The sequence below is a fragment of the Podarcis liolepis genome (genome assembly GCF_965112155.1).
Source record: "Podarcis liolepis genome assembly, chromosome: 6".
Lineage (NCBI taxonomy): Eukaryota > Metazoa > Chordata > Lepidosauria > Squamata > Lacertidae > Podarcis > Podarcis liolepis.
The window spans coordinates 87337374-87363735 of NC_139559.1; the positions used below are offsets into that span (position 1 = coordinate 87337374).

General features: G+C 46.0%; 1 protein-coding gene across 2 annotated transcripts in view; it reads left to right on the top strand.

Moving 5' to 3' along the window:
• RXRG (retinoid X receptor gamma) overlaps positions 1–26362 on the top strand; it is a 77992-nt gene that overhangs the window by 13382 nt on the left and 38248 nt on the right. The window contains exon 1 of one of the 2 annotated variants that reach the window (XM_083506821.1): positions 16479–16752. The exons of the other annotated variant lie outside the window; for it this stretch is intronic. Within the exon in view, the coding sequence (XP_083362947.1) occupies positions 16704–16752 (49 nt within the window). The 5' untranslated portion in view covers positions 16479–16703. Of the gene's footprint in view, positions 1–16478; positions 16753–26362 lie in introns of those variants that run through there. 2 annotated transcript variants of the gene reach the window in all.

The window sequence follows — 26362 nt, forward strand, 5'->3', positions numbered from 1 at the left end:
AAAGGGAGGCACACCAGTCTCCCGAAAGAGCTTTCAGATGTCAAGGAGATAAAGAATTACACAAGTTTTAGAAGACATCTGAAGGCAGCCCTGTATCGGGAAGTTTTTATTGCTTGATACATATTTTTTATGTTTTTAGATGCAATGTGGGTGGCTGGGGAGACCTGGCCAGATGGACAGGGTATAAATGGTACTATTATTATTATTATTATTTCAGATAAATTTGGGGTGAATGGTGAAAAGGGGGACCCAGACTACCTATCCTTTCACCTCACATTGCTACCTGCATTTTGTGACAATGACAGCAATGTCCCTCTAGACCAGGGGTCGGCAAATTGTTTTAGCCACAGGCTGGTCCACTGTCCCTCAGACCTTGTGGCGGGCCGGAGAAGGGGCACCGGGGGGGGGGGGGAGCTGGAAGAAGAGGCAAGGGGGGGCAAGTAGCCCTAAACTACTGAAGGTAATGGGGCCCTTTATATGTCCAGATGTCCTTTGTCAACAACAAATTGCCGCTGTTTTTTGTGTTAAATATATGCTGCAGGGCTATATGGTAATTTATGGACCTAATAGGTACCGTATATAGGGGGACGCAGGTGGCGCTGTGGTCCAAACCACTGATCCTAGGGCTTGCCGATCAGAAGGTCGGCGGTTCAAATCCCCGCAACAGGGTGAGCTCCCATTGTTCGGTCCCTGCTCCTGCCCACTAGCAGTTCAAAAGCACGTCAAAGTGCAAGTAGATAAATACTTCCTGCTCCAGCGGGAAGGTAAACGGCGTTTCCATGCGCTGCTCTGGTTCGCCAGAAGCGGCTTAGTCATGCTGGCCACATGACTCGGAAGCTGTATGTCAGCTCCCTCAGCCAATAGAGTGAGATGAGCGCCGAAACCCCAGAGTTGGTCACGACTGGACCCAATGGTCAGGGGTCCCTTTACCTTTAATAGGTATATGAAGCCATTTGCACCCTATATATACAGTGGTGCCCCGCAAGACGAATGCCTCGCAAGACGAAAAACTCGCTAGACGAAAGAGTTTTCCGTTTTTTGAGGCGTTCCGCAAGACGAATTTCCCCATGGGCTTGCTTTGCAAGACGAAACGTCTTGCGAGTTCTTGCGAGTTTGTTTCCTTTTTCTTAAAGCCGCTAAGCCGCTAATAGCTGTGCTTCGCCAAACGAAAAAACCGCAAGACGAAGAGACTCGCGGAATGGATTAATTTCGTCTTGTGAGGCACCACTGTATATAGAAATGAGCAAACCAGTGATATTTTAGGGAGCAGTCTAGCAGGCGGGGCCCATTACTTACATCACAGGAGCCTACATAACACAAAACACTGTTGCTGTATGTAGCTTTTGTTTTATTTGTTTTTTATCTTATATTTTGGAAATGTACACCCAGTTGTTTTTTCCCTTTACATTTTTTCGGGGCCCCCAAGAGAGTGGGGCCCTAGGCTATAGTTTGTTTAGCTTATGCGTAAATCTGGCACTGGATATACTGGTCCCGAACCATTTAAGGCTTTACAGGTAGCAAGCAACAAATTTCCAAGCAAACTGGTAACCAATGCCTATTGAACAATATTAAAATCTAGATTTTAAATTTAGCATTTAAAGGCAGTGTCTTACCATCTTCTGCTTGAAGTTTGTGTGTCTCTGTGTGTATAATTTTCAGTAAAGATTTTCTTTGGTTACAAAAGTATGTGCATTGTCTCTTTTTCATTCTCTCTTTTTGATATGCTCAGCCAGGCTGCCAGCAGAACAGGACCATTGGATAGCTCTGCCTGTTGACTTGTGCGGTCCGTGTATAATAGAAAGAAGAAAAATCATATACAGTGGAACCTCGGTTGTCGAACGCTTTGGAAGCCAAACAATTTGGAACCCAAACGGCAACAACCTGGAAGACAATGCCTCTGTTTTCGAACACGCCTCAGAAGTCAAATGGCTTCCGAGACGTGTTTCTCCATTTCTAAAAAGGAATATGCCAACCAACAATTGCACCTCGGTTGTCAAAAGTTTCGGAAGTCGAACTGTCTTCCGGAACGGATTACATTCGACAGCCGAAGTCCCACTGTATGTATCATCTGGATTCTGTGTTATTAGGTTTTGTAATAAATATATAGGGACTTGGGTGGTGCTGTGGATTAAACCACAAAGGCTAGGACTTGCCGATCCGAAGGTCAGCGGTTCGAATCCCCGCGACGGGGTGAGCTCCCGTTGCTCGGTCCCTGCTCTTGCCAACCTAGCAGTTCGAAAGCACGTCAAAGTGCAAGTAGATAAATAGGTACCGCTCCGGCGGGAAGGTAAACGGCGTTTCCGTGCACTGCTCTGGTTCGTCAGAAGCGGCTTAGTCATGCTGGCCACATGACCCGGAAGCTGTACTTGGCAAATAAAGCGAGATGAGCACCGCAACCCCAGAGTCAGCCATGACTTGACCTAATGGTCAGGGGTCCCTTTACTTTAATGAATATACAGTGGCACCTTGGGTTACATACGCTTCAGGTTACATACGCTTCAGGTTACAGACTCCACTAACCCAGAAATAGTACCTCGGGTTAAGAACTTTGCTTCAGGATGAGAACAGAAATCACGCAGCGGCAACGGGAGGCCCCATTAGCTAAAGTGGTGCTTCAGGTTAAGAACAGTTTCAGGTTAAGAATGGACCTCCGGAACGAATTAAGTACTTAACCTGAGGTACCTCTGTAATAGTAAGATAACTATAAGGACAGCAGGGAGACTGTAGACTACAATTTTTTAAAAAATTATGAAGGAAAAAGGTATCTTTTCCAGTTGTTTCAAATACCTGTGGAGCTTCTAGTAAAAAGTTGGCTAGCACAGATAAACCTTGCAGTTGTGGCTTCTGAGTCGGTGTCCGAAATAGCCTTATAGCACCACCTGTGTCATTTATCATGGAGATAATTTGCCGGGAATAATAGGCAGCTGCACACACACAATGGGGCAAATCTGCTGGAGGTTCTTAGGCAGGTATAAGACGACTCAGTGACACAACTCATTAGCGCCCTGAGGATTCATTAGGGAGTTAGTATTCTAACCAAAGGTCCCCTAAGGTTTAAAGAACCTCTGAATTATCCGGCTGTCTTCCTTGCTGGAATGGTGCATTTTGCAAGGTAGGAATTTCCCTACATCTTCGTGGAATCTTGCTTTGTTGATGTGCTTGTAGAAAGGAAGGGACTTTGCTCTGAACGGTGACGGGGAGTCAAGCAGATATTATTTTCTGAAAGCAGGATGTGCTTCAGCAGATGGGGACTCTGGGGGAAGTGGACTCCTCCGTTTACAGGTAGTCTCAGGATGCCCTTGGTTTAACATGCAGCACTTGGTAATTGAATTAGCTCCTGGGGTTTCTGGTGCTAATTTCATTAATGGGTTTCAGGCAGGTATCTCTTTAACACCCATGTCCTAAACACATTCAATAGAAGGAAGTAGGCTTCCTGGAAATCAAACTCGGAAGCACAAATAAACGCCAGACCCTGCTTGCTACTGCAGCAGGTCCTGTGGCATACAGGCATCTAGAATATCTCTGCTCTTTTCTGTAGGTTCCAGGATATATTTATTTAACGCATTCCCCCCCCCCTTCCACAAACCTAGGACTTGGAATGAGTGATATAGGGCGTCTACTGTATTATCGGCTTAAAACGCAGCTAGGTCGTTCTTTTCCTCAATTCTGATGGAAGCTGTTTTTGAGAGAGATGTATCAGAATACAGTACAGGCAGCAAGCGATTTGCATGGGGGTTACCTTCCGGACCCCTGCACAAATTGGCGGGGTGCATGTAAGGCCCCTTTCCACTCCCACTCTTGCCCGATTCCACCACTTTTGTGACATTTTTTGGTGACGTTTTCAGGTCACGTCTGGGTTCCACGTGATGGTTGTGTGTGTGGTTCTGCATATATCAGATGTGCCTTATGCGGTTGCTGCTTGTATTTCATAAGAAATGACAGGATAGAAACAGGATAGCTATGGATTGTGGCTAACCTGAAAGACCTTCATTGGTTCCCAGTACATTTCTGAGCACAAGTCAAAGTGTTGGTGCTGACCTTTAAAGCCCTAAATGGCCTTGGCCCAGTACAGTGGTACCTCAGGTTACAGACGCTTCAGGTTACTCCGCTAACCCAGAAATAGTACCTTGGGTTAAGAACTTTGCTTCAGGATGAGAACTAAAATCATGCGGTGGTGGCACGGTGGCAGCAGGAGGCCCCATTAGCTAAAGTGGTACCTCAGGTTAAGAACAGTTTCAGGTTAAGAACGGACCTCCAGAACGAATTAAGTTCTTAACCCGAGGTACCACTGTATAGCTGAAGGAGTGTCTCCACCCCACTGAGGTTCAGCTCCGAGGGTCTTCTGGCAGTTCCCTCACTGTGAGAAGTGAGGTTACAGGGAACCAGGCACAGGGCCTTCTCAGTAGTGGTGCCCGTCCTGTGGAACGCCCTCCCATCCGATTTCAAGGAAATAAACAACTTTCTGGCTTTTAGAGGACATCTGAAGGCAGCCCTGTTTAGGGAAGCTTTTAATTTTTGATGTTTTACTGAGCTTTTAATATTCTGTTGGGAGCCGCCCAGAGTGGGCAGGGTATAAACAACAACAACAACAACAACAACAACAACACATCCCAAACAGTGGTGGGCATTCACTAGATATGAAGTAAATGGGAGTGTTAGAGGCATTCTCTACAACCGCAAATAACATCTACTTGACCCATTTTCCTCATTGGACTCTTACTCTGCATACTAGATTTGAAATCTGTGTTCCAGATTTCCTCTAGATCTCTTACTCCTCACTGGGAGACCTCTGGGGCTTCATGATGTCCACCAAGCCGCCTCTATTACTTTGAGTTATTGCCGGTTCCTAGCTGCCATGCATTTATGCTCAGACACTGAAAAGCAGTGTGAAGGCAGGACAGTGGTCCATGGTGGCAGATCAGATGGGGGCGATGGAAGAAGTGGGCTCTCAAAGCTGTAGTTTTGACAACTCTGTAGAAGTTATTTATGATTTGCTAATCATTTTAGAATATGGTCAAGGAACGCATCTGAAATGCAAAGAGCCTGGTGCCCTGGACTGGCTGGTGGAAGGCACCAGCTGGGGAACGCCCAAAGGAGGAAGGGAAGATTGACCAAACCCAAAAAGGGCTCATTCATGGTTTCTCATCATCCTGGAAAAAAGTGACAAGTGGGGTGCTGCAGGGTTCTGTCCTGGGCCCATTGTTGGATGAAGGAATTGGATGAAGGAATTGAGGGGATGCTCATCAAATTTGCAGATGACGCCAAACTGGGAGCTGTAGCTAATGTTGCAGAAGACAGAATCAGGATTCAAGATGACCTTAATGGATTGAAGAACTGGGCCAAAACTAACAAAATGAATTTCAGTAGGGACTGTTGTAAGGTTTTGCACTTGGGCAGGAAGAACCAGATGCACAAATATAAGATGGGGGACACCTGGCTTACTAGCAGTACACGTGAAAAGGATATTTGGGTCTTAGTGAACCAGAAGCTTAACAGCAAAAAAGGTAATATTATCCTAGGCTGCCTCAATAGAACCTGAGTCATACCTCAGGTTCCAGACGCTTCAGGTCGCGTTTTTTAAGGGTTATGGACCGCCGAAACCCGGGTTACTTCCGGGTTTCGGTGGTTGCTCATGCACAGAAGTGCCAAATTGCGCTTTGTGCATGCGCAGAAGCGCCAACTCACAACCCGTGCATACACGCCACTGTGGGTTGCGGATGCTGTGGGTTGCGAACGTGCATCCCGTACGGATCACGTTCGCAACCCGAGCATCCGCTGTATAGTTCCCAACCAATGTTAGTAACAGAACTTGGTCAGACCATATCTGGATCATGGGTTCAGTTCTGGGTGCCACAATTTAAGGAGGATATTGACAAGCTGGAACATGTGCAGAGAAGGGCGACCAAGATGATCAAAGGTCTGGAAACCAAGCCTTATGGGGAACAGTTGAGGGAGTTGGGCATATTTAGCCTGGAAAAGAAGAGACTGAGAGGAGATCTGATAGCCATCTTCAGATATCTTAAGGGCTGCCACATGGAAGATGGAGCAAGCTTGTTTTCTCCTGCTATGGAGGGTAGGACCTGAACGGTTTCAAGTTACAAGAAAGGAGATTTCAAGTAAACATCAGGAAGAACTTTCAGCCAGTAAGAGCTGTTGGATAGTGGAATGGTCTCGCTTGGAAGGTGGTAGACTCTCCTTCCTTGAGGTTTTTAAGCAGAGGTTGGACGGCCATCTGTCATGGATGCTTTAGTTGAGATTCCTGCGTTGCAGGGGGTTGGACTAGATGGCCCTCAGGGTCCCTTCCAACCCTACAGCTCTATGATTCTGTTCTATGAGATAATGTACAAAAGGCGTCATATTTGTTAAAATGTGAATATTGGACAATATTGCATACAGAGATGTGTAAGCACTAAAATGCTGGTTAACTTTTCAGGCTGACAACAAAGAGCAAACTGAGGCAGAAATGGGGCAAACTGAATGGAAAAGTGAGAAATGGAGAGAAACCGAAAGCGACAGATTTATCCATCCCAGTGGAGAGATAGGGAGAGGGAGAGGGCATATCTGTCAAGCGTCCCTTATTTAGCGGGACAGTCCCTTGTCCCAGTGCCATGTCCCACTGCTGTCCCTTATTGATGATGTCCCTTAAATAAGCTACTGAAGGTAATGGGGCCCTTTCTATGTCCAGCTGTCCTTTGTCAACAACAAATTGTTGCTGTTTTTTGTGTGTTGAATATATGATATATGGTACTTTATGGCCCTAATAGGTATCTAAAGCTATTTGCACGCAACAAAATATGTATTTTATCAAAGTAATTGTTGATCCCTTATTTTGGCTGCTGATCCTTTATTTTCGAGTCTGCTGGTCCCTATTTTCAAATCTGTAAGCTATGGGGGGGGGGAGAGAGAGAGAGAGAGAGAGAATTAATAGAAATAGATTCTTCATTGGACATAGAAGCCCGCAAATTGTGGACCTAGTTCATTTTAGGTGACCAGTTTTTAGTCAGGTGAATAAAACTGAATGGCTTTGACTTCAAATGTAATAAGTGCCTGATTTCTGCAGCGTTTGTGATGTCGTGGAGTTGGAGTAACTTAATGGAGAGGAGTGTGTTGAATAATTATCAATCATATTTGATCTGGTGCAGCCAGCCTTTCTGGATGGAGAGCAAATCCGAACGCCTTAAAGAGGCTGATGTGTCAAGGAAGTAAGTGGATTACACTGGGCTTCCTTTTTGTTTTTTTTTTAATGAATCTAGGTTAGCATCTGCTTAGTGCCCTGCACACTCACACACAGAGCGAACAGGACATTGTTGATCTAGGTTGGACTGCCCAATTTATATAAGCTCTATGCAGCTGACCCCTCCCCTCCCCCCCAATAAATTCAGCAAACAAGTGATGAGGAAGTAGGAAGATGCAGCCGTGCATTTGGTACTCGGGCATAGGCAAACTCGGTCCTTCGGGTGTTTTGGGACTACAGTTCCCATCATCCCTGACCACTGGTCCTGTTAGCTAGGGATGATGGGAGTTGTAGTCCCAAAAAACATCTGGAGGGCCGAGTTTGCCTATAATAAATAATAATAATAAATTTTTATTTATACCCCGCCCTCCCCGGTTCAGAAACCGGGCTCGGGGCGGTTAACAACAAATTTAAAACACTGAATTGTAATACAACATAAAAGCAGCATAAAATACAGTATAAAAACACGAATAACAATAAAATTCAAAGTTCAAAAATCAGTTTGGGGGAAATCCATCCAATAAATATTAGATGATCACCAGGGCTAGCTGGCTGAATTAGTCCTACTTGGGCCAATGAGGAGGCCAGGGGAGAATTAGATGTGAGGTCTCAGAGTGGGCAATCTTCCTAAAAAGGGAGGGGGAGGGAAGAGAAGGGAAATAAAAGATCAGGCAGAATTCAAATTAAAGGCCAGGCGGAATAGCTCTGTCTTACAGGCCCGACGGAAAGAGGTTAAATCCTGAAGGGCCCTAGTCTCATGGGACAGATCATTCCACCAAATTGGAGCCATCACTGAAAAGGCCCTGGCCCTGGTGGAGGGTAGTCTGACTTCCTTAGGGCCTGGGACCTCTAAACTAGAAGAAGAAGAAGAAGAGTTTGGATTTGATATCCCGCTTTATCACTACCCTAAGGAGTCTCAAAGCGGCTAACATTCTCCTTTCCCTTCCTCCCCCACAACAAACACTCTGTAAGGTGAGTGGGGCTGAGAGACTTCAAAGAAGTGTGACTGGCCCAAGGTCACCCAGCAGCTGCATGTGGAGGAGCGGAGACGCGAACCCGGTTCCCTAGATTACGAGACTACCGCTCTTAACCACTACACCACACTGGCTCTCAACTATGGTTATTCATGGACCTTAAGGTCCTCTGCAGGGTATACCAGGAGAGGCGGTCCCGTAAATACGAGGGCCTTAAGCCACAAAGGGCTTTAAAGGTCAAAACCAGCACCTTGAACCTGACCCTATACCCCACCGGGAGTCAGTGCAAGTGGTAAAGCACTGGGTGAATATGTTCCCATGGCAGGGACCCCGTGAGGAGCCTCGCTGCAGCATTCTGCACCTGCTGGAGTTTGTGGGACAGTTTCAAGGGCAGTCCCGCGTAGAGTGAATTACAGTAGTCAAGCCTGGAGGTGAGCGTCACATGGCTCACTGTGGCCAGATTGGGGCGGAAAAGGTAAGGGACCAACTGCTTAATGTGGTGAAGATGGGAAAACGTTGCCTTAGTTGTTGCTGCAACCTGCGCCTCCACGGAAAGGGAGGCGTCAAGGATTACACCCAAACTCTTAACGGAAGGCAATGGCACTAATTGGGCCCCCGCAAGAGAAGTGAGTTGGTCCCTCATCCCCATGCCATCCCAAACCAGCCAGAAGACCTGTCTTTGAAGGATTAAGTTTCAATTGGCTCCCACGAAACCATCCAGCCACAGCTTCCAAGCATCTGGTCAGTGTGTTCGGGGGCAAGTTGGCGTGGCCATCCATCAGCAGACAGAGCTGAGTGTCATCAGCATATTGGTGACAACCCAGCCCAAAGCTCCGGATAATCTGGGCAAGGGGGCGCATAAAGATGTTAAAAAGCATCAGGGAGAGAATTGTGCCCTGCGGCACTCCACACACCAAGGAGTGGCGCGATGACATCTCCCTCCCTAGCGCCACCCTCTGTCCCCGACCAGAGATAAAAGAGCACAGCCATTTACGGGCTGTGCCCTGTATCCCCACATCGGTGAGGCTATACGTACAGTGGTACCTCAGGTTAAGTACTTAATTTGTTCCAGAGGTCCGTACTTAACCTGAAACTGTACTTAACCTGAAGCACCACTTTAGCTAATGGGGCCTCCTGCTGCTGCCGTGCCACCGGAGCACAATTTCTGTTCTCATCCTGAAGCAAAGTTCTTAATCTGAAGCACTATTTCTGGGTTAGCGGAGTCTGTAACCTGAAGCGTATGTAACCTGAGGTACCACTGTATATGCATGCAGAGTTCTTGTGAGCACAGACCTTGGTTAGACACTCTACATATTTAGAGTCTGCAGGTCAAGGAATAAAATCTCTTGTCAGCAAGAGGCAAGCTGTTTTTCTTGACAGCCCATCCCCTTTGCAGCACCACACTCCCAAAGAGGTGAACCGAAAGAGCATTCGAATCATGCAATACTGTTGGGCTTCGGCTTGTGCTCTTGGTTCCACCTCCTCCAGGCTCTGTGCCTGTCTAAATTGCACCCACTCACTGCCCGCCCAAACACTGTCCCTCAGGTCCTGTACTAAAGTCCTTGTCTAATGGTCTTAACACCTGGAAACCCAATTGGATGAATACGGGTCACATGCTGCAGAGCACTCGCACAGTTAAATTAAGGGTGAAATGTAAAAAGTCCAAATTCTCACCAGGTGTCCTTTAAAAAAATAGTCATAAGAAACGCATGAAGCAATGCCTTATTGATGCCGAAATGATTTTGGGGAGTCTATATGCTTATAGGTCAAAAGAGCGGTTTCATCCATTTTCTCTCTCCTTTTCCTGTTCTCTCTCTCTCTCTCTCTCTCTCTCTCTCTCTCTCTCCTTCTCTCTCACGGACTACTGTAAGATATAGCATAGGTAAAGGGACCCCTGACCATTAGGTCCAGTTGTGGCCGACTCTGGGGTTCCGGCGCTCATCTCGCCGAGGGAATGTGGCCAGCATGACTAAGCTGCTTCTGGCGAACCAGAGCAGCACACGCAAACACTGTTTACCTTCCCGCCAGAGTGGTACCTATTTATCTACTTGCACTTTGACATGCTTTCGAACTGCTAGGTTGGCAGGAGCTGGGACCGAGCAATGGGAGCTCATCCCATTGTGGGCATTCGAACTGCCAACCTTCTGATCGGCAAGTCCTAGGCTCTGTGGTTTAACCCACAGCGCCACCCGCGTCCCAAGATATAGCATAGTTTATGCCAATTTACAACTGACAGTCAAGCAAGATGGGATGGCTGTGCCAGGTTTATGAGATTATAATGAATAATTTGTTTTGACACAAATAAGTAAATGGGAAGACGATGACCATAGGAAACTGATGTTCACTGGTCCATCTAGTTCAGCACTGGCTATGCTCACTGGGTGAGCATAAAACCACTGAGCCTCTTGGGCTTGCCGATCAGAAGGTTGGCGGTTCGAATCCCCACAATGGGGTTAGCTCCCGTTCAGTGCCAGATTTACACATAAGCTAAACAAGCTATATCTTAGGGCCCCACTCTCTTGGAGGCCCCCTAAAAAATTTAAAGGAAAAAAACACCTGGATGTACATTTCCAAAATATAAGCTAAAAAACAAATAAAACAAAACCTACATATAGCAACAGTGTTTTGTGTTGTGTAGGCTCCTATGATGTAAGTAATGGGCCCTGCCTGGTAGCCTGCTCCCTAAAATATCACTGGTTTGCTCAACAAACAGTGACAATTTGTTGTTGACAAAGGACCCCATTACCTTCAGTAGCTTAGGGCCTCATCAAACCTAAATCCGGCCCTGCTCCTGTTGCTCTGTCCCAGCTCCTGACAACCTAGCAGTTCAAAAGCACGCCAGTGCAAGTAGATAAATAGGTACCACTGTGGCGGGAAGGTAAACAGCGTTTCCATGCTCTCTGGTTTCCGTCATGGTGTTTTTGTTGTGCCGGAAGCGGTTTAGTCCTGCTGGCCACATGACCCGGAAAGCTGTCTGTGGACAAACGCCACTCCCTTGACCTGAAAGTGAGATGCGTGTCGCTGCCCCATAGTCACCTTTGACTGGACTTAACCGTCCAGGAGTCCTTTACCTTTTACCTTAAATGAGAGACTTTAACAGGGATTGAACCTGCAACCTTTCACTTGCAAAGCCTGTGCACTACCTGCCCCTACCATCGTTTTAAAGAAAAAGGGCCCTTAGCTCCAACGATTGATGCTGGAAGGGACATATGAAAGCAGGTAGCAACGGGATATAGGTATTTCCCTAATTTTGATCCTATATGAAAATTGTGAGACGCACCCTATTTTTAAAGCACAATCTGCTCCCATAAAGAATCTTGGCAACTGTAGTTTATCCACCGAGCTACAATTCCCAGCACCCTTTCCAGGTTCTTGGGTATGGGTGGGTGTGCTTTAAATGTAAGGCGTATATGCAGACTTTAGTTGGAAATATATATCTTTGATTTGGGATACAATGTTTGGAGGATATGAATGATAATGGCACTATCTTGGCAACTTTTAAGTTTTGGCAGATGGGGTTCTTTCTTATATCAGGAAATATTACATTACTTGCAAGTTTTTCTTATATTGTTTGCTTATTTCAACAATTTATTCAACACTTAACTTAGTTTCTAAGTGGCTTACAATGAGGTTACAAAAGAGATAGGAAAGATAAAATCAGTCAAAGATGTAAGTTTGATATGCATAAAGTGCCGTGCTTGAATGCACTGTACAGTGGTGCCCCGCAAGACAAATGCCTCGCAATACGAAAAACTCGCTAGACGAAAGGGTTATTCGTTTTTTGAGCTGCTTCGCAAGACGATTTTCCCGGAAACGTCTTGCAAGTTTGTTTCCTTTTTCTTAACACCGTTAATACAGTTGCGACTTGACTTCGAGGAGCAACTCATAGAACGCGGTGTGGTAGCCTTTTTTGAGGTTTTTTAAGACTTTGGTGATTTTTGAAGCTTTTCCAAAACTTTCCCGACACCGTGCTTCGTAAGACGAAAAAAATCGCAAGACGACAAAACTCGCGGAACGAAGTAATTTCGTCTTGCGTGGCACCACTGTATTTTAAAAACGCTTTGCAGAGAGGTTTGCATTGTCACTGGGATCCTGAGGGATCTCTCACATCAGGAAGGTGAAACCTGAGAACTCAGCGCCTTTGTCAGTCAATTGAGCTCAGCTCAGTGCTTTATCAAGCAAGTTGCTTAGGATCTCTGTCTGGTACCAGAGAGAGAAAACAATACTGAACTGTATTAAGGACTAAAAAGAAGCCTGGACTGCATTGGTTGATTGTTTAAGAGCAATGTGCTACTTTGTATTCTGGAACATTTATTTGCAACCTGTATACCTGAAGGAGCGTCTCCACCCCCATCGTTCAGCCCGGACACTGAGGTCCAGCGCCGAGGGCCTTCTGGCGGTTCCCTCATTGCGAGAAGCGAAGCTACAGGGAACCAGGCAGAGGGCCTTTTCGGTGGTGGCGCCCGCCCTGTGGAATGCCCTCCCATCAGATGTCAAGGTGATGGACAACTACCTGACATTCAGAAGACATCTTAAGGCGGCCCTTTTCAGGGAAGCTTTTAATGTATGATATTTTAGTGTTTTTTGGTTTCTGTGGAAGCCGCCCAGAGTGGCTGGGGAAACCCAGCCAGATGGGCGGGGTACAAATAATAAATTATTATTATTATTATTATTATTTTAAGACTGTTTCCAGCAAGGCTTTGAAACTCATTCTTGTGGTGGGGAGGAAATCACATCTACTTTGCACAAGGTCTAGATAAGCAACTGTAACAATCTGCAATCCTATCCTACACCAAAATTGTTAAGGGACCAGTACATCAATCCAAGAACTTTGAACTTGGCCTGGTGGCAGTAGGGACCTACTGATATCAAAATGTGGACTGCACAGTTTTGGAGACTCCATCAGCGTCTGTTGTTGCAGGACATTTCGAAGCTACTTCTCCCACTTTCAATTATTATAAATTTCTGATTGGTGGTAGCATGAAACCTCTAGGGAAGAATATAGAGGTTTGGAATAAGGACTTTAATAAGGTCATTCATCCTAATCAATGGGGGTAAATATTACTGCTGTTGATGAAAGTCTTGATATAAGACTGCAATGAATTTAGTTTGAAATTATTCACAGAGTTTATTGGAGGACTCAGAAATGCATACAGTTGAAATTACTACAGCTGAAATTGGAAGTATGTTTTTGGATTATTAGACAATTTCTTGCTTATTTTGGCAAAAAAGTGCCTTTCCCCCCCTTTTTTTAGACGTTTCTAAATGTCATTATTTATTTTATCTTTGTTATAGTGTATCATTAATAATAATTTGTCTTTGTGACATGTTTAGGTTTTTTTTTTTTAAAAAAAGGTTTTATCTCAATAGGGTTTATTGTGGGAGGGCTTGAGATGAAGTAAAGGTAAAGGTAAAGGTAAAGGGACCCCTGACCATTAGGTCCAGTCATGGCTGACTTTGAGGTTGCAGCGCTCATCTCACTTTACTGGCCAAGGGAGCCGGCGTACAGCTTCCGGGTCATGTGGCCAGCATGACTAAGCCACTTCTGGCGAACCAGAGCAGCGCACAGAAACACCATTTAACTTCCTGCCGGAGTGGTACCTATTTATCTACTTGCACTTTGACATGCTTTTGAACTGCTAGGTTGGCAGGAGCAGGGACTGAGCAACGGGAGCTCACCCAGTCGTGGGGATTTGAACCGCAGACCTTCTGATCGGCAAGCCCTAGGCTCAGTGGTCTAACCCACAGCGCCACCTGTGTCCCTAAATTGCCTAGATGTTAGCCAGAATATATTGCTTGATATATAACCATTTGAACGTTATTTCTGTAAACTTGTTATTAACTTGTTCTGTACACTTGTAACTCTCCAACTATTTGACTTCACCCCTGAAGGCGTTACTCTTCCGTGGTCTCCCAAAACAGATGGATGTCAACCAACCAGACAATAGCATTGTTAATAGAAAAAAAAAAGTTAGGAGGAAGATAAGGGAAGGAGCCAATGGGTGAGCTAGCCAGGAGTCAGAGAGGTTATGTTCTGTCCTTTCACCTGGGACATTTGCAAGGAATAAGCATGTGATCGCCCTGGTCTTCAGTAGCAGTCAGGTCAACTGACTCAGAAGAGGAGGGATCAGAGTGCTGGTGGTTTCTCTTGTCCTACAGGATAACTGGGCAAGTCCTTTTTTTCACAGCATGAGAGATGACATCATTTGTTGAAGCAATATTTGTTTGCTGTTGTAACCTTTAGATGATGGAGGACAAGTTTGGCGTGACAAATGATCCTTGTGTTATGCTTTTGAAGCAACAGGTTAGGGTATGGCACCTACATTTCTTGACCCATGATTTCATCAGTTCCTTATCCCCCCAGTCCTCTCCTGCCTCCCATGGGGCAAAACCGTAGCCCTAGAGCAGGGGTCAGCAAACTTTTTCAGCAGGGGGCCAGTCCACTGTCTGTCAGACCATGTTGTGGGCCAGACTATATTTTGAAAAAATAAAATGAACAAATTCCTATGCCCCACAAATAACCCAGAGATGCATTTTAAATAGAAGCACACTTTCTACTCATGTCAAAATACCAGGCAGGCCCCACAAATAACCCAGAGATGCATTTTAAATAAAAGGACACATTCTACTCATGTAGAAACACGCTGGTTCCTGGACCGTCGATGGGCCTAATTTAGAAGGTGATTGGGCCGGATCCGCCCCCAGAGCCTTAGTTTGCCTACCCATGGTGTTCAAACTTTTTTTCAAAGAGGGCCAGATTTGATGAAGTGAAGGGCTGTGAGGGCTGACCAAAGTTGTTGAGCTTTTTTAAGGGTTGAAGTTGTTGAAGGTTTTTTTTAGGATTTTACCCCAAGAAATAAACTGCCACAGGGGTCAGATTAAACCGACCAGCTGGCCAGATTAGGCCCCCAGAATGGGCTTTGCCTGCCCTTGAGGAGGAGCCAGATAATCAAAGAACAACCATCACATTCTGCCCTGGTGCCTGAGAAGCATAGGTAGAGAACTCCTGGCTGAGAACTTCGATGTTACTGACATCTCTGCCACATGGCGGAAGGTAACTTTCTAAATGCAAAAGTTTTTAAATCGCTTCAAGCATAGCTCATTAATACTACAAATATTTACAATACATCAGCCAGCAGGCTTACTGATTTCTAAACATTAGCAGCTAATATTGTACTCTTTGCAGGGACGCGGGTGGCGCTGTGGGTTAAACCTCAGGGCTTAGGGCTTACTGATCAGAAGGTTGGCTATTTGAATCCCCGCGACGGGGTGAGCTCCCGTTGCTCGGTCCCTGCTCCTGCCAGCCTAGCAGTTCGAAAGCATGTCAAAGGGCAAGTAGATAAATAGGTACCGCTCCGGCAGGAAGGTAAACGGTGTTTCCGTGCGCATCTTAGTGATGCTGGCCACATGACCCCGAAGCTGTCTGTGGACAAACGCCAGCTCCCTTGGCCAGTAAAGCGAGATAAGCGCCGCAACCCCAGAGTCGGTCACAACTGGACCTAATGGTCAGGGGTCCCTTTACCTTTATCGTACTCTTTCTTTAGCTGAAAATGAGCTGCATTTCCATTTTACCCAATTCAAAATAGTAACATAAATACATGAACAACTGGCTAATAAAATCCATTTTCCTTGTTTGCATTCTACAAAATTTTAGATTTCCGTGTAACACTTTTTAATGTAAATGCACAGAAGCACTTTAATCCCCACTTTTTTATATATATGGACAGGATTCCTGCACTTTTAACACCTGAACAGTATATTAACACCTCCAACAGGTATGCCTTTTCCCAAAAATGGAGATGGCACAGGAGAGAATTCTCTTGTTCAATTTGTGCCTTTCAGGCATGTGTTAAGGACATAGGAAAACATGCCAAAATAAAGGCAGCAGCCATAGGTGGAACTCACACAATGCATTACATCAAGAAAAGTTTGGTTTAATCATAACTGGTAAATATTGCCAATTTTGTATGACAGTTGTTCTCTGACATCAACACAGAAACAGCTGCCTGTAAGTGTAGCCATATGTCGCCCCCTCAATTAATTACTCCACACAGCATTGATTTTTTTTATTAGTACATACTTCAAATAATACCCTCACCCTCCCCTTCCCCATTTAATTCCCCCAGCTTTTGATTTGTGACCTATACCAGTGCTGTGATGCATTGATTGGTCTTGTCGCTGATGGATTAAGCTACCAATATAACACACTGCAAGTTTGCAGAGAACACACACACACACACACACACACACACACACACAGAAGCCCTGCCCATAACAGAATGGAAAAGGAACAGCAGCTGAAAACTGCCTGATTCTTCCAGCCACTGTCTTCAGGGTAAGCAGAGCTTCTCTACACGATTTCTTCTCCTCTTGAGGAGGCAGCAAGCCTGGAATCGCCGGAGAGAGTTTCAGGTTTGCTAAGCAAAACGGAACACTTTAAGGATCTTGGAGGCACCCTTTGCCATTGCAATGAAGAGATGAACTGAAGATTAAAGATGTACGGGAATTATCCACACTTCATTAAGTTTCCCACAGGCTTTGGGAGTAAGTATTTCACGAATGGTTTCAGATTTCTGGTTTTGGATGCAAATAGCAATTGATCAACCTAGGCACAGGGGGGGAAATGCAGAAGTGGCGGGAGGAGGAGCAGAAGAGAAGAGAATTAAATTTATGCATTGTTAAATCAGAAGCTGCTTTCTCACTGGGAAGGCAATGCCTTCCTAGAGGGTGGGGTGTTTCTGTGGGGTTTCTTTAAAGTTTGACGAGAGCTTTTGGCTTGTATATGGTGAGTTTGTTATGCAAATAGTCAGTGTGATAGAGTGATGTTGCAGCATCTTACAGTGATTTTACCAAATACTTGCTTGTCAGAAACAGGTGAATGAAAGCCATCTCTTAGCTTCTTTCGTGCTAAACAAATTCAGACCTGGGGGGTGGGCACCCGCAAGAACCACATGGAAATAGTGAACCAGTGTACTGCCTCAGATTGTATACGGGAGCCCTCAAAAACTTATCTTCGCAAAGAAAACTAGCATGTGGCCAGAGAAGGGCAAAAAGCCTAGTTTTCTATGTACAGAGTTGCTGTTGTTGTTAAATGGAGCAGCCCGTAATCTTGCGAACGCCAAACCTGCAGCCTGGCTGGCCGAAGGACACATTTATCCCCTTATTGAGGACTAGACCCGAGACTTTGGGCAAAGTAAGAGAGCATACCATGGATTTGTTGCCTTTAGATTTAGTGAGGTAAGTAAAGGTGCTATATTTGTATGTGACCTACTTGCCACAGGAAGTACATAGTGGAGCACTAAATATAATATGGAGAGAGAGAGACAGAAAAGCTCCAAAGTATTTTTGGACTGAGAGCATCCAAGTCCTGTGTTTGGATGCTGCCCAGTCTTCTTTCTATGGGCTTACTCAGACAATAGGAGAGATGTGGGCTTGCATAATAATAATAATAATAATAATAATAATAATAATAATAATAATAATAATTTATTATTTATACCCCGCCCATCTGGCTGGGCTTCCCCAGCCATTCTGGGCAGCTTCCAAAAAAATATTAAAATACTGAGATACATCAAACATTAAAAGCTTCTCTAAACAGGGCTGCCTTCAGATGTCTTCTAAAAGTCTGGTAGTTGTTCTTCTCTTTGACATCTGGTGGGAGGGTGTTCCATAGGGAGGGTGCCACTACCGAGAAGGCCCTCTGCCTGGTTCCCTGTAACTTGGCTTCTCGCAGTGAGGGAACCGCCAGAAGGCCCTCGGAGCTGGACCTCAGTGTCCGGGTAGAACGATGGGGGTGGAGACACTCCTTCAGGTATACTGGACCGAGGCCGTTTAGGGCTTTAAAGGTCAGCACCAACACTTTGAATTGTGCTCGGAAACATACTGGGAGCCAATGTAGGTCTTTCAAGACTGGTGTTATATGGTCTTGGCGGCCACTCCCAGTCACCAGTCTAGCTGCCGCGTTCTGGATTAGTTGTAGTTTCCGGGTCACCTTCAAAGGTAGCCCGACGTAGAGCGCATTGCAGTAGTCCAAGCCATCTCCACCATGTGTCTCTGCCTCTCTTTCCTCTTAAAATGCGATCAAACTTACTAGGCAATATCCAGCTAACATGTTCTGTCGTGCATAGGTTTGTATCCGATTCGTTCTGTCCGTGCGAGGATTCCTGCATGAGCAACAGAACTTTCCCACCTCTCACATCCCCTTGCACTCCCAAAATATGCTCCGAAGGGTTGTGGGAAACCCCAGAACAGATTTAGGTGGTGTGCAGGGAGAGGGAAAAGGGTTTGACTACACAAATTGAAATCCTTGCACTGACAGTGTTACTTAGCACTGCCTTGGATACAGCCCAATGCATGGCAAGAAGTCATTGTGCCGTGTGTTTCCCCCAGTCAACAAATGAGGCGACAAAGCACAGAGATGTCACATACTGCTCATTGCATTTACATTTGGGTTTTATGGGGACCAGGGGGCAGAGAGGCCTGGAGCAGTGGCAGGAGTGCCTTTCAAGGGATCCTTAAGCAGCTTAGTAAGGTGACTTTTGGCTCATCTCCATCCTGTCCTGGGGCCGTGATGATGTCCCCATTGAGAATGCTAATGACCTGCCTCAGATGGCTGTTTGGGGGAGCATGTGCTTCATAAAATGTTAGATACTCAGTGCTTTTCTTCCAGAAAAAAACTGTTCTGGCACTGCATACCAAGCAGAGGGCCTTCTCGGTAGTGGCACCCGCCCTGTGGAACATCCTCCCACCAGATGTCAAGGAAATAAACAAGTACAGTCATACCTCGGGTTACAGACGCTTCAGGTTGTGCATTTTTGGGTTGCGAACCGTGCCGAACCCGGAAGTACTGGAACAGGTTACAGTGGTACCTCGGGTTAAGTACTTAATTCGTTCCGGAGGTCCGTACGTAACCTGAAACTGTTCTTAACCTGAAGCACCACTTTAGCTAATGGGACCTCCTGCTTGCCGCTGCACGATTTCTGTTCTCATCCTGAAGCAAAGTTCTTAACCTGAAGCACTATTTCTGGGTTAGCGGAGTCTGTAACCTGAAGTGTATGTAACCTGAAGCATATGAAACCTGAGGTACCACTGTACTTCCGGGTTTCGACACTCACGCATGCGCAGAAGCGCTAAATCGCACTTTGCACATGCACAGAAGCACTGGATCGTGATCCGCGCATGCGCAGACGAGGCGCTGCGGGTTGTGAACGTGCCTCCCGCACGGATCACGTTCACAACCTGAGCGTCCACTGTATCTGACTTTTAGAAGACATCTGAAGGCAGCCCTGTTTAGGGAAGTTTTGAATGTTTGATGTTTTATTGTGTTTTTAATATCCTGTTGGAAACCACCCAGAGTGGCTGGGGAGGCCCGGCCAGATGGGTGGGGTATACTGTAAGTAATAAATTACTATTACTATTACTATTACTATTACTATTACTACCATTGAGTACCTCCAGGGAAAAAACCACTGTAAGATACTCATTAAATGGCTGTTCTCAGTTAACAGGAGTTGGGGATATTGTGCGAGGCACAGAGAAGGCAGAGTTATTGGAATCAGTACTGCAGGTGATGGCAGAGTCAGGCAAGAGATTTCAGCAGAAATATTCTATCCTGAAGTTCACCCATATTATTGGCTGTGGGGTGATAATGGGGGGGGGGGTTAATCTGATCATGGGATGGCTAAAAGTTAAAAGAGGTAGAATAACCTAAAAGTTAAAAGAGGGCCAGCAACTGTTCAGTAGTAATTCCGTGCCCCCACACCACTAAAAAAATACATTTGTGTATCCCGTGATATTGGTCTAATAGAGCTGCCAACTTTTTCTCCTTGTCCGGGTTTCCTGTAATGTTAGCAGTTGCAGGAAATTCTGCATGTAAAACTCCTCTTGGCATGTAAATACAGTGAGAGGGGAAAGCTTCCTTTGCTAAATTCCTGCTTCTCGTTCAGTTTTGAAATGCATGGGTGCCCTGCTTGAAAGAGAGCGGATAAGTTGCATGCAATGTTTGGTTCTGGCTGGGTGAAACCCACCTGCCACTATGTCTTTGGAAATGAAATTAAAATATGGGTCATTTGACACTCAAATAGTCTGGTGATTGGGAGTTTTGGAAATAAATGTCTGGTAGTTTCAGATAGCTGCTGGCTGTTTGGCCGTAACAACAACAACAACAACAACAACAACAACAACAATTTATACCCTGCCCTCCCCAGCCAAGACCAGGCTCAGGGCGGCTAACAACCAATAAAAAACAAGTTGATTGAAATACAACTTAAAAAACAAGATTAAAATACAACATTAAAACATTAAAAAACATTAATTCATTCATTCAGTTATATTGGCATGGAGGCAGGTAGTATGCCAAGCTATAACTCCTGCCCTGTCCCTCCTCTTTTCATCACCTTCCTCCACGTTTGACTACAGCCATTGTGCCCTGTCCTTCTGGGTACAATAGATGCACATTCCCTAATTCTTTTTACACATGTGGGCATGTTTGTTAGAGGCACAGAAGTGCTGGACGGAGCATTCATCTATCTGCTTAAATGCAAATAAAACATTTTGCAAGGCTGCTTGCTCCCAATGTTACTCTGGGACATGCATTGCGATTGACAAAGGGCCATGCTCCCTGTTGCTCGTGCAATGCTTCAGGATTTCATCAAGGTCTTCCCTCGGCTGCAAAAAGTTGCTGCCGTTGACCCTGGGAAATAAGTCCCATCGACTCCGCCGTGTCTTTGTACTGTTCCTGTACTCTTATCAGCAGAACGGCACACGCAGAGATTCAACAGGTAAAGCTTTTCTGTGCCTAAAACGGCAGGAAAAGCTACGCTTGCTGAATTTCTGTGTGTCAGGTTTCTGTTCAAGGCACAAGAACAGGACCAGTACATAGAACTTGCTGGTTCTAAAACTGGTTAGCTTGCATCCAGTTAGGTCCCATTAGGTCCAGTCATGACCAACTCTGGGGTTGCGATGCTCATCTCGCTTTATTTGCCGAGGGAGCCGGCGTACAGCTTCCGGGTCATGTGGCCAGCATGACTAAGCCGCTTCTGGCGAACCAGAGCAGCGCACAGAAACACCGTTTACCTTCCCGCCGGAGTGATACCTATTTATCTACTTGCACTTTGACATGCTTTCGAACTGCTAGGTTGGCAGGAGCAGGGACCGAGCAACAGGAGATCACCCCGTTGTGGGGATTCAAACCGCCAACCTTCAGATCGGCAAGCCCTAGCCTCTGTGGCTTAACCCACAGCGCCACCCACATCCTACCAAGGTTGCGGTTAGGCATTGGTTAATTTTTGGTTGGTGGAGGGGATGTGGTTGGCTGTGCCTGCCCCTCCAATGCTGCTGCTGCAAGGATATTCCATTAAAAGAATCCAGGGGCTCACCATGCTTTTGTCTAAACCCCTGGCAAGGGGCTAGGGCCACGCAAGAGCCCATGGGAGCATTTGGGGAGAGGGGAGAGCCTGACACCCAGCTTTATTCTCTCCCCAAAATTGTTTACCCTTACTGACTTCCACACAGGTGTGGTTGTCAGTTCTGTTCCTACCTCCAAGTGGGAACAGATAGTCGCTAACCAATGCCTAAGCAACCACTCACACACTGTAATTCAATAAAGTTGTGGCCCAAATTATGCCAAAAACAAAAACAAAAATGATGTGTGAACCGTGTTTTTATTCAGGGGTGTCTTGGGGGTCCTTGACACACAAGTGGAGGTTTTGCCAAGTGATGTCCTTATTTTTATCTGCTAAATGTCAGAATCGGAGCTATAAACCCATCTATAAAAGTGTGAAGACTGACAAAAAGAGTTGGGAGGGAGGGAGACACAGTAAGGAATATTTGCACATAAGAAGAGGAAGAGCAGGTTATGAAGGCTATCACAGCCTCTCCAGGCATATGTAAGGCTGATAAATTACTCCGGTTTGTCATAGTCCACAATTGCCTCAATTTTTATCCAAGCTTCGATGTTTCAACTACACATCACATGCAAGAGTGTGTAAGGAAAGCCCAGTGACCCATTTATTTGCTGCAAAGCAGCGTTGGGAAGGGACAATTTGGAGAGGGAAAGCAAGGGGCAGGGCGATCGCTTAACTCTTCCAGCCCACCACTTCTTTCTTCATAACTAGCAAACTACTTGAATCATAACATGCAAATTATACTGACCCGATTTGGGGAACAGAAAAAGCCAGCTCATTCACAGGCTGCCACTGCTTATGCTCTGAAAGCATCCTCCGAGTCCCACATTTCTTTCGGTTTCATTGGGAACGGCGGTGGGTCTTTCTACCATCACACAGATGGAGTTTGGGCTTCATTTCAGACCTACCCATTGGCTTCAGTTTAGACTATGGGCAAGCAACCTAAGGGGATGCGGGTGGCGCTGTGGGTTAAACCACAGAGCCTAAGACTTGCTGATCAGAAGGTCGGTGGTTCGAATCCCCGCCACGTTGCTCGGTCCCTGCTCCTGCCACCTAGCAGTTCGAAAGCACGTCAAAGTGCAAGTAGATAAATAGGTACCGCTCCGCCGGGAAGGTAAACAGTGTTTCCGTGCACTGCTCTGGTTCTCCAGAAGCAGCTTAGTCATGCTGGCCACATGACCTGGAAGCTATACGCCTGGAGCGGCCAATAAAGCGAGGTGAGTGCCGCAACCCGACTGGACCTAATGGTCAGGGGTCCCTTTACCCTTAACCTTTAACCGCAACCTTACAAGTTGTGACGATTTCCTATACAGTAGGCAAAAACCAAATGGCACCAGCCAATCCGCCAAATGGACAAAATTCCTACCAGGCCCCTGCCCCAAAAGCAGACAATCCCACGACAGGAATAGCAAGGTCAGTGCGAACAAACCCTAAATAAAGGGAGGGTGGGCAGGTAATCTGATGTGCGCAGCGAAAAGAGGAAGCTCAACGCTGCACACAGGGAACATATATAGCACTCCCATCAATCAAATAAAATTGCAACAATAAATTTTCCCCAGCAACAATTGAAGGTGTCCAATCAAATTCGTGGCCATCCATACTAACCCGCCCGGCAACAGGGGATGTCATGGTTGCTCCCACCGCAACACGTGCTTTCCATGAAGGAGAACCCGCTTTGTTTACGTGTTGCTGAAGGCTCTCTACTGCTTGGTAGTACGCTGTGTTCATCATTTAACCTGCTCTCCACTTTTGTTTGGGGCAGGACTTGGTTGAGGGGGCAGGACTTTTGTTGGGGGGGGGCAGAACCGATGTGATTGGCCAGTTATTTAAGTACAGTGGTACCTCGGTTCTCGGACATCTCCGTTGACGAACGTTTTGGAACCCAAACGCCAAAATGCTTCCATTTTCGAACGCTCCTCGGAAGTCAGACGGCTTCCGCTGCGTGTTTTTCAATTTTCTCAGTTGATTTTGTAGACTGCCCTTTGCTCCTTGGTTTTCGAACGTTTTGGAAGTTGTTTCAAATGAAAGTAGCCCAGCCTATCTCACACTGCCACAGGTATAACCAAGCTGCCATCCTGACTTGGGTGCTGTTTATTTAACCAACCCTTTTTTATTCTATAACAACCTGTGTGTAAAAACAAATAAACAGCAACCTGTATGTTCTTTTATTCCAAGCTCTGGTCTATTGCCTTTACTTGGGTGCTAATTACCCAGTTACTCCCACATATATGCAGGATTTAGGTTTGATAAGGCCGTAAGTCATGACTGGACCTAATGGTCAGGGGTCCCTTTACCTTTCCCTTTAAGCTACTGAAGGTAATGTTTATATGTCCAGCTGTCCTTTGTCAGCAACAAATTGTCACTGTTTACTGTGTTGAATATGGTAATTTATGGACCTAACAGGTATCTAAAGCCATTTGCACATAACAAATAGGAGCCTACACAACACAAAACACTATTGCTGTATGTATGTTTTATTTTATTTGTTTTTTTATCTTATATTTTGGAAATGTACAACCAGTTTTTTTTCCTTTAATTTTTTTGGGGGCGCCCAAGAGAGTGGGGCCCTAAGCTATAGCTTGTTTAGCTTATATGTAAATCCAGCACTGTATGTGTGGAATCTCCGTGTGATACCCTTTAGGTAAAGGTAAAGGGACCCCTGACCATTAGGTCCAGTCATGGCCGACTCTGGGGTTGCGGTGCTCATCTCGCTTTATTGGCCGAGGGAGCCAGTGTACAGCTTCCGGGTCATGTGGCCAGCATGACTAAGCCACTGCTAGCGAACCAGAGCAGCGCACAGAAACGCTGTTTACCTTCCCGCCGGAATAAACCTATTTATCTACTTGCACTTTGACGTGCTTTCGAACTGCTAGGTTGGCAGGAGCAGGGACCGAGCAACCGGAGCTCACCCCGTCGCGGGGATTGGAACTGCCGACCTTCTGATCGGCAAGTCCTAGGCTCTGTGGTTTAACCCACAGCACCACCCGCGTCCCTGTGATACCCTTTGACTCTGAGCTAAATATATTATTACATGCATCTGTACAGTGGAATGCATGTGCGTGTTTGCGTGCAACTTGTGATTAAGGGTGTGCAACAGCACACTGCTGAGATCAAGGCTCTCTAGAGCCCATTAGAAAGCATTGTTAGGCACAAATGAGAATTTAAAAGTTTGTCCCCAAGACAGGAAGTGCAACAAATCTGGATTTAGTGGGAGAAACTCTCCCTCTTTTTGCGCTGATGCAGTGCACCAGGAACCGGATTCATCTGTCACGTTGCATTACTTGACAGGTACTGAGAATGTGATAGCCCATTTTTAAATGTCATGTGTGCTGGAGCCTTCTGCAAAGACTGGATTTCAGTTCCTCTGGGCCGCTGCTGTGGATTCTGAAGTCGGCTTCTGTTCACTCTCAGGATAACAACATCATTATCTGCCAAGGAAACATTCCAAAAGAATTGTTATTTAATAGAAAGGTCTTTCTCTACACATTGCAGTAACTGCAAGGAGCACGTTGACATTGCAAGACATGCAGTTAAATGGGTCATATAGTCACATTACAGTCTCTTTTCTTTTGAGAACTATAGGTCTTTGAAGTGGGGTTGGTGAGCTCCAACATAATTTTCACTGATGATTACTATCCCACTCCTGGAACAATGGTTCCCAAGAGAAGTGTAATAGTTAAATATTCTGACCAGGCAATTGGTCAGCACCTGAACCTTCCACTGCCTTGACTGCTACAACTATTTTCATTGGGTTGATTGATCGCCATTAAACTTGGTGCACTTCCTCCGCAGATTACTTTGCTGTTGGGTGCAGGCTCAATCTGCCTTCCCACCACTACACTTGTACTAGCATGATAAGGGATGCCAGTGGTGCTGTGGTCTAAATCACTGAGCATCTTGGGCTTGCTGATTGGAAGGTCAGCGGTTCGAATCCCCGCAATGGAGTGAGCTCTCGTTGCTCTGTCCCAGCTCCTGCCAACCTAGCAGTTCGAAAGCACGCCAGTGCAAGTAGATGAATAGGTACCACTGTGGCAGGAAGGTAAATGATGTTTCTGTGTGCTCTGGTTTCCATCATGGTGTCCCATTCCACTAGAAGTGGTTTAGTCATGCTGGCCACATGACCCAGAAAGCTGTCTGTTTACAAACATCAGCTCCCTTGGTGAAAGCGAGATGAGCGCTGCAACCCCATAGTCGCCTTTGACTGGACTTAACCATCCAGGGGTCCTGACAGTTAAGTCCAGTCGCGAACAACTCTGGGGTTGCAGTGTTTATCTCGCTTTACTGGCCAATGGAGCCGGCATTTGTCCGCAGGCAGTTTTTCTGGGTCATGTGGCCAGCATGACTAAGCCCCTTCTGGCGAAACCAGAGCAGTGCACAGAAATGCCGTTTACCTTCCCGCCGGAGTGGTACCTATTTATCTACCTGTACTTGACGTGCTTTTGAACTGCTAGGTGGGCAGGAGCTGGGAGCGAGCAACGGGATTCCTGGGTCTGATAGGTGTTAGAATTTAATCAATTTTTAGAGTGTTAATAAGGCTGCCAGACACTGGATTTAGCAAATCATTAAAATACCGGCCAAACTGGCTTCACGTGTTCAGGAACTCGCCTGGGAGGGCAGCCATTAATCAAAGGCAAAGGAAAGCTAATGGGCCATCAGGCAAGACTCTGTGCTCCCCACTCCACTTTAGGTCGATTAGCAGAGAAAAAGCTGATTGGAGAGTTTAGGGTTTGCTATTGGGGATGCTGTGAGCT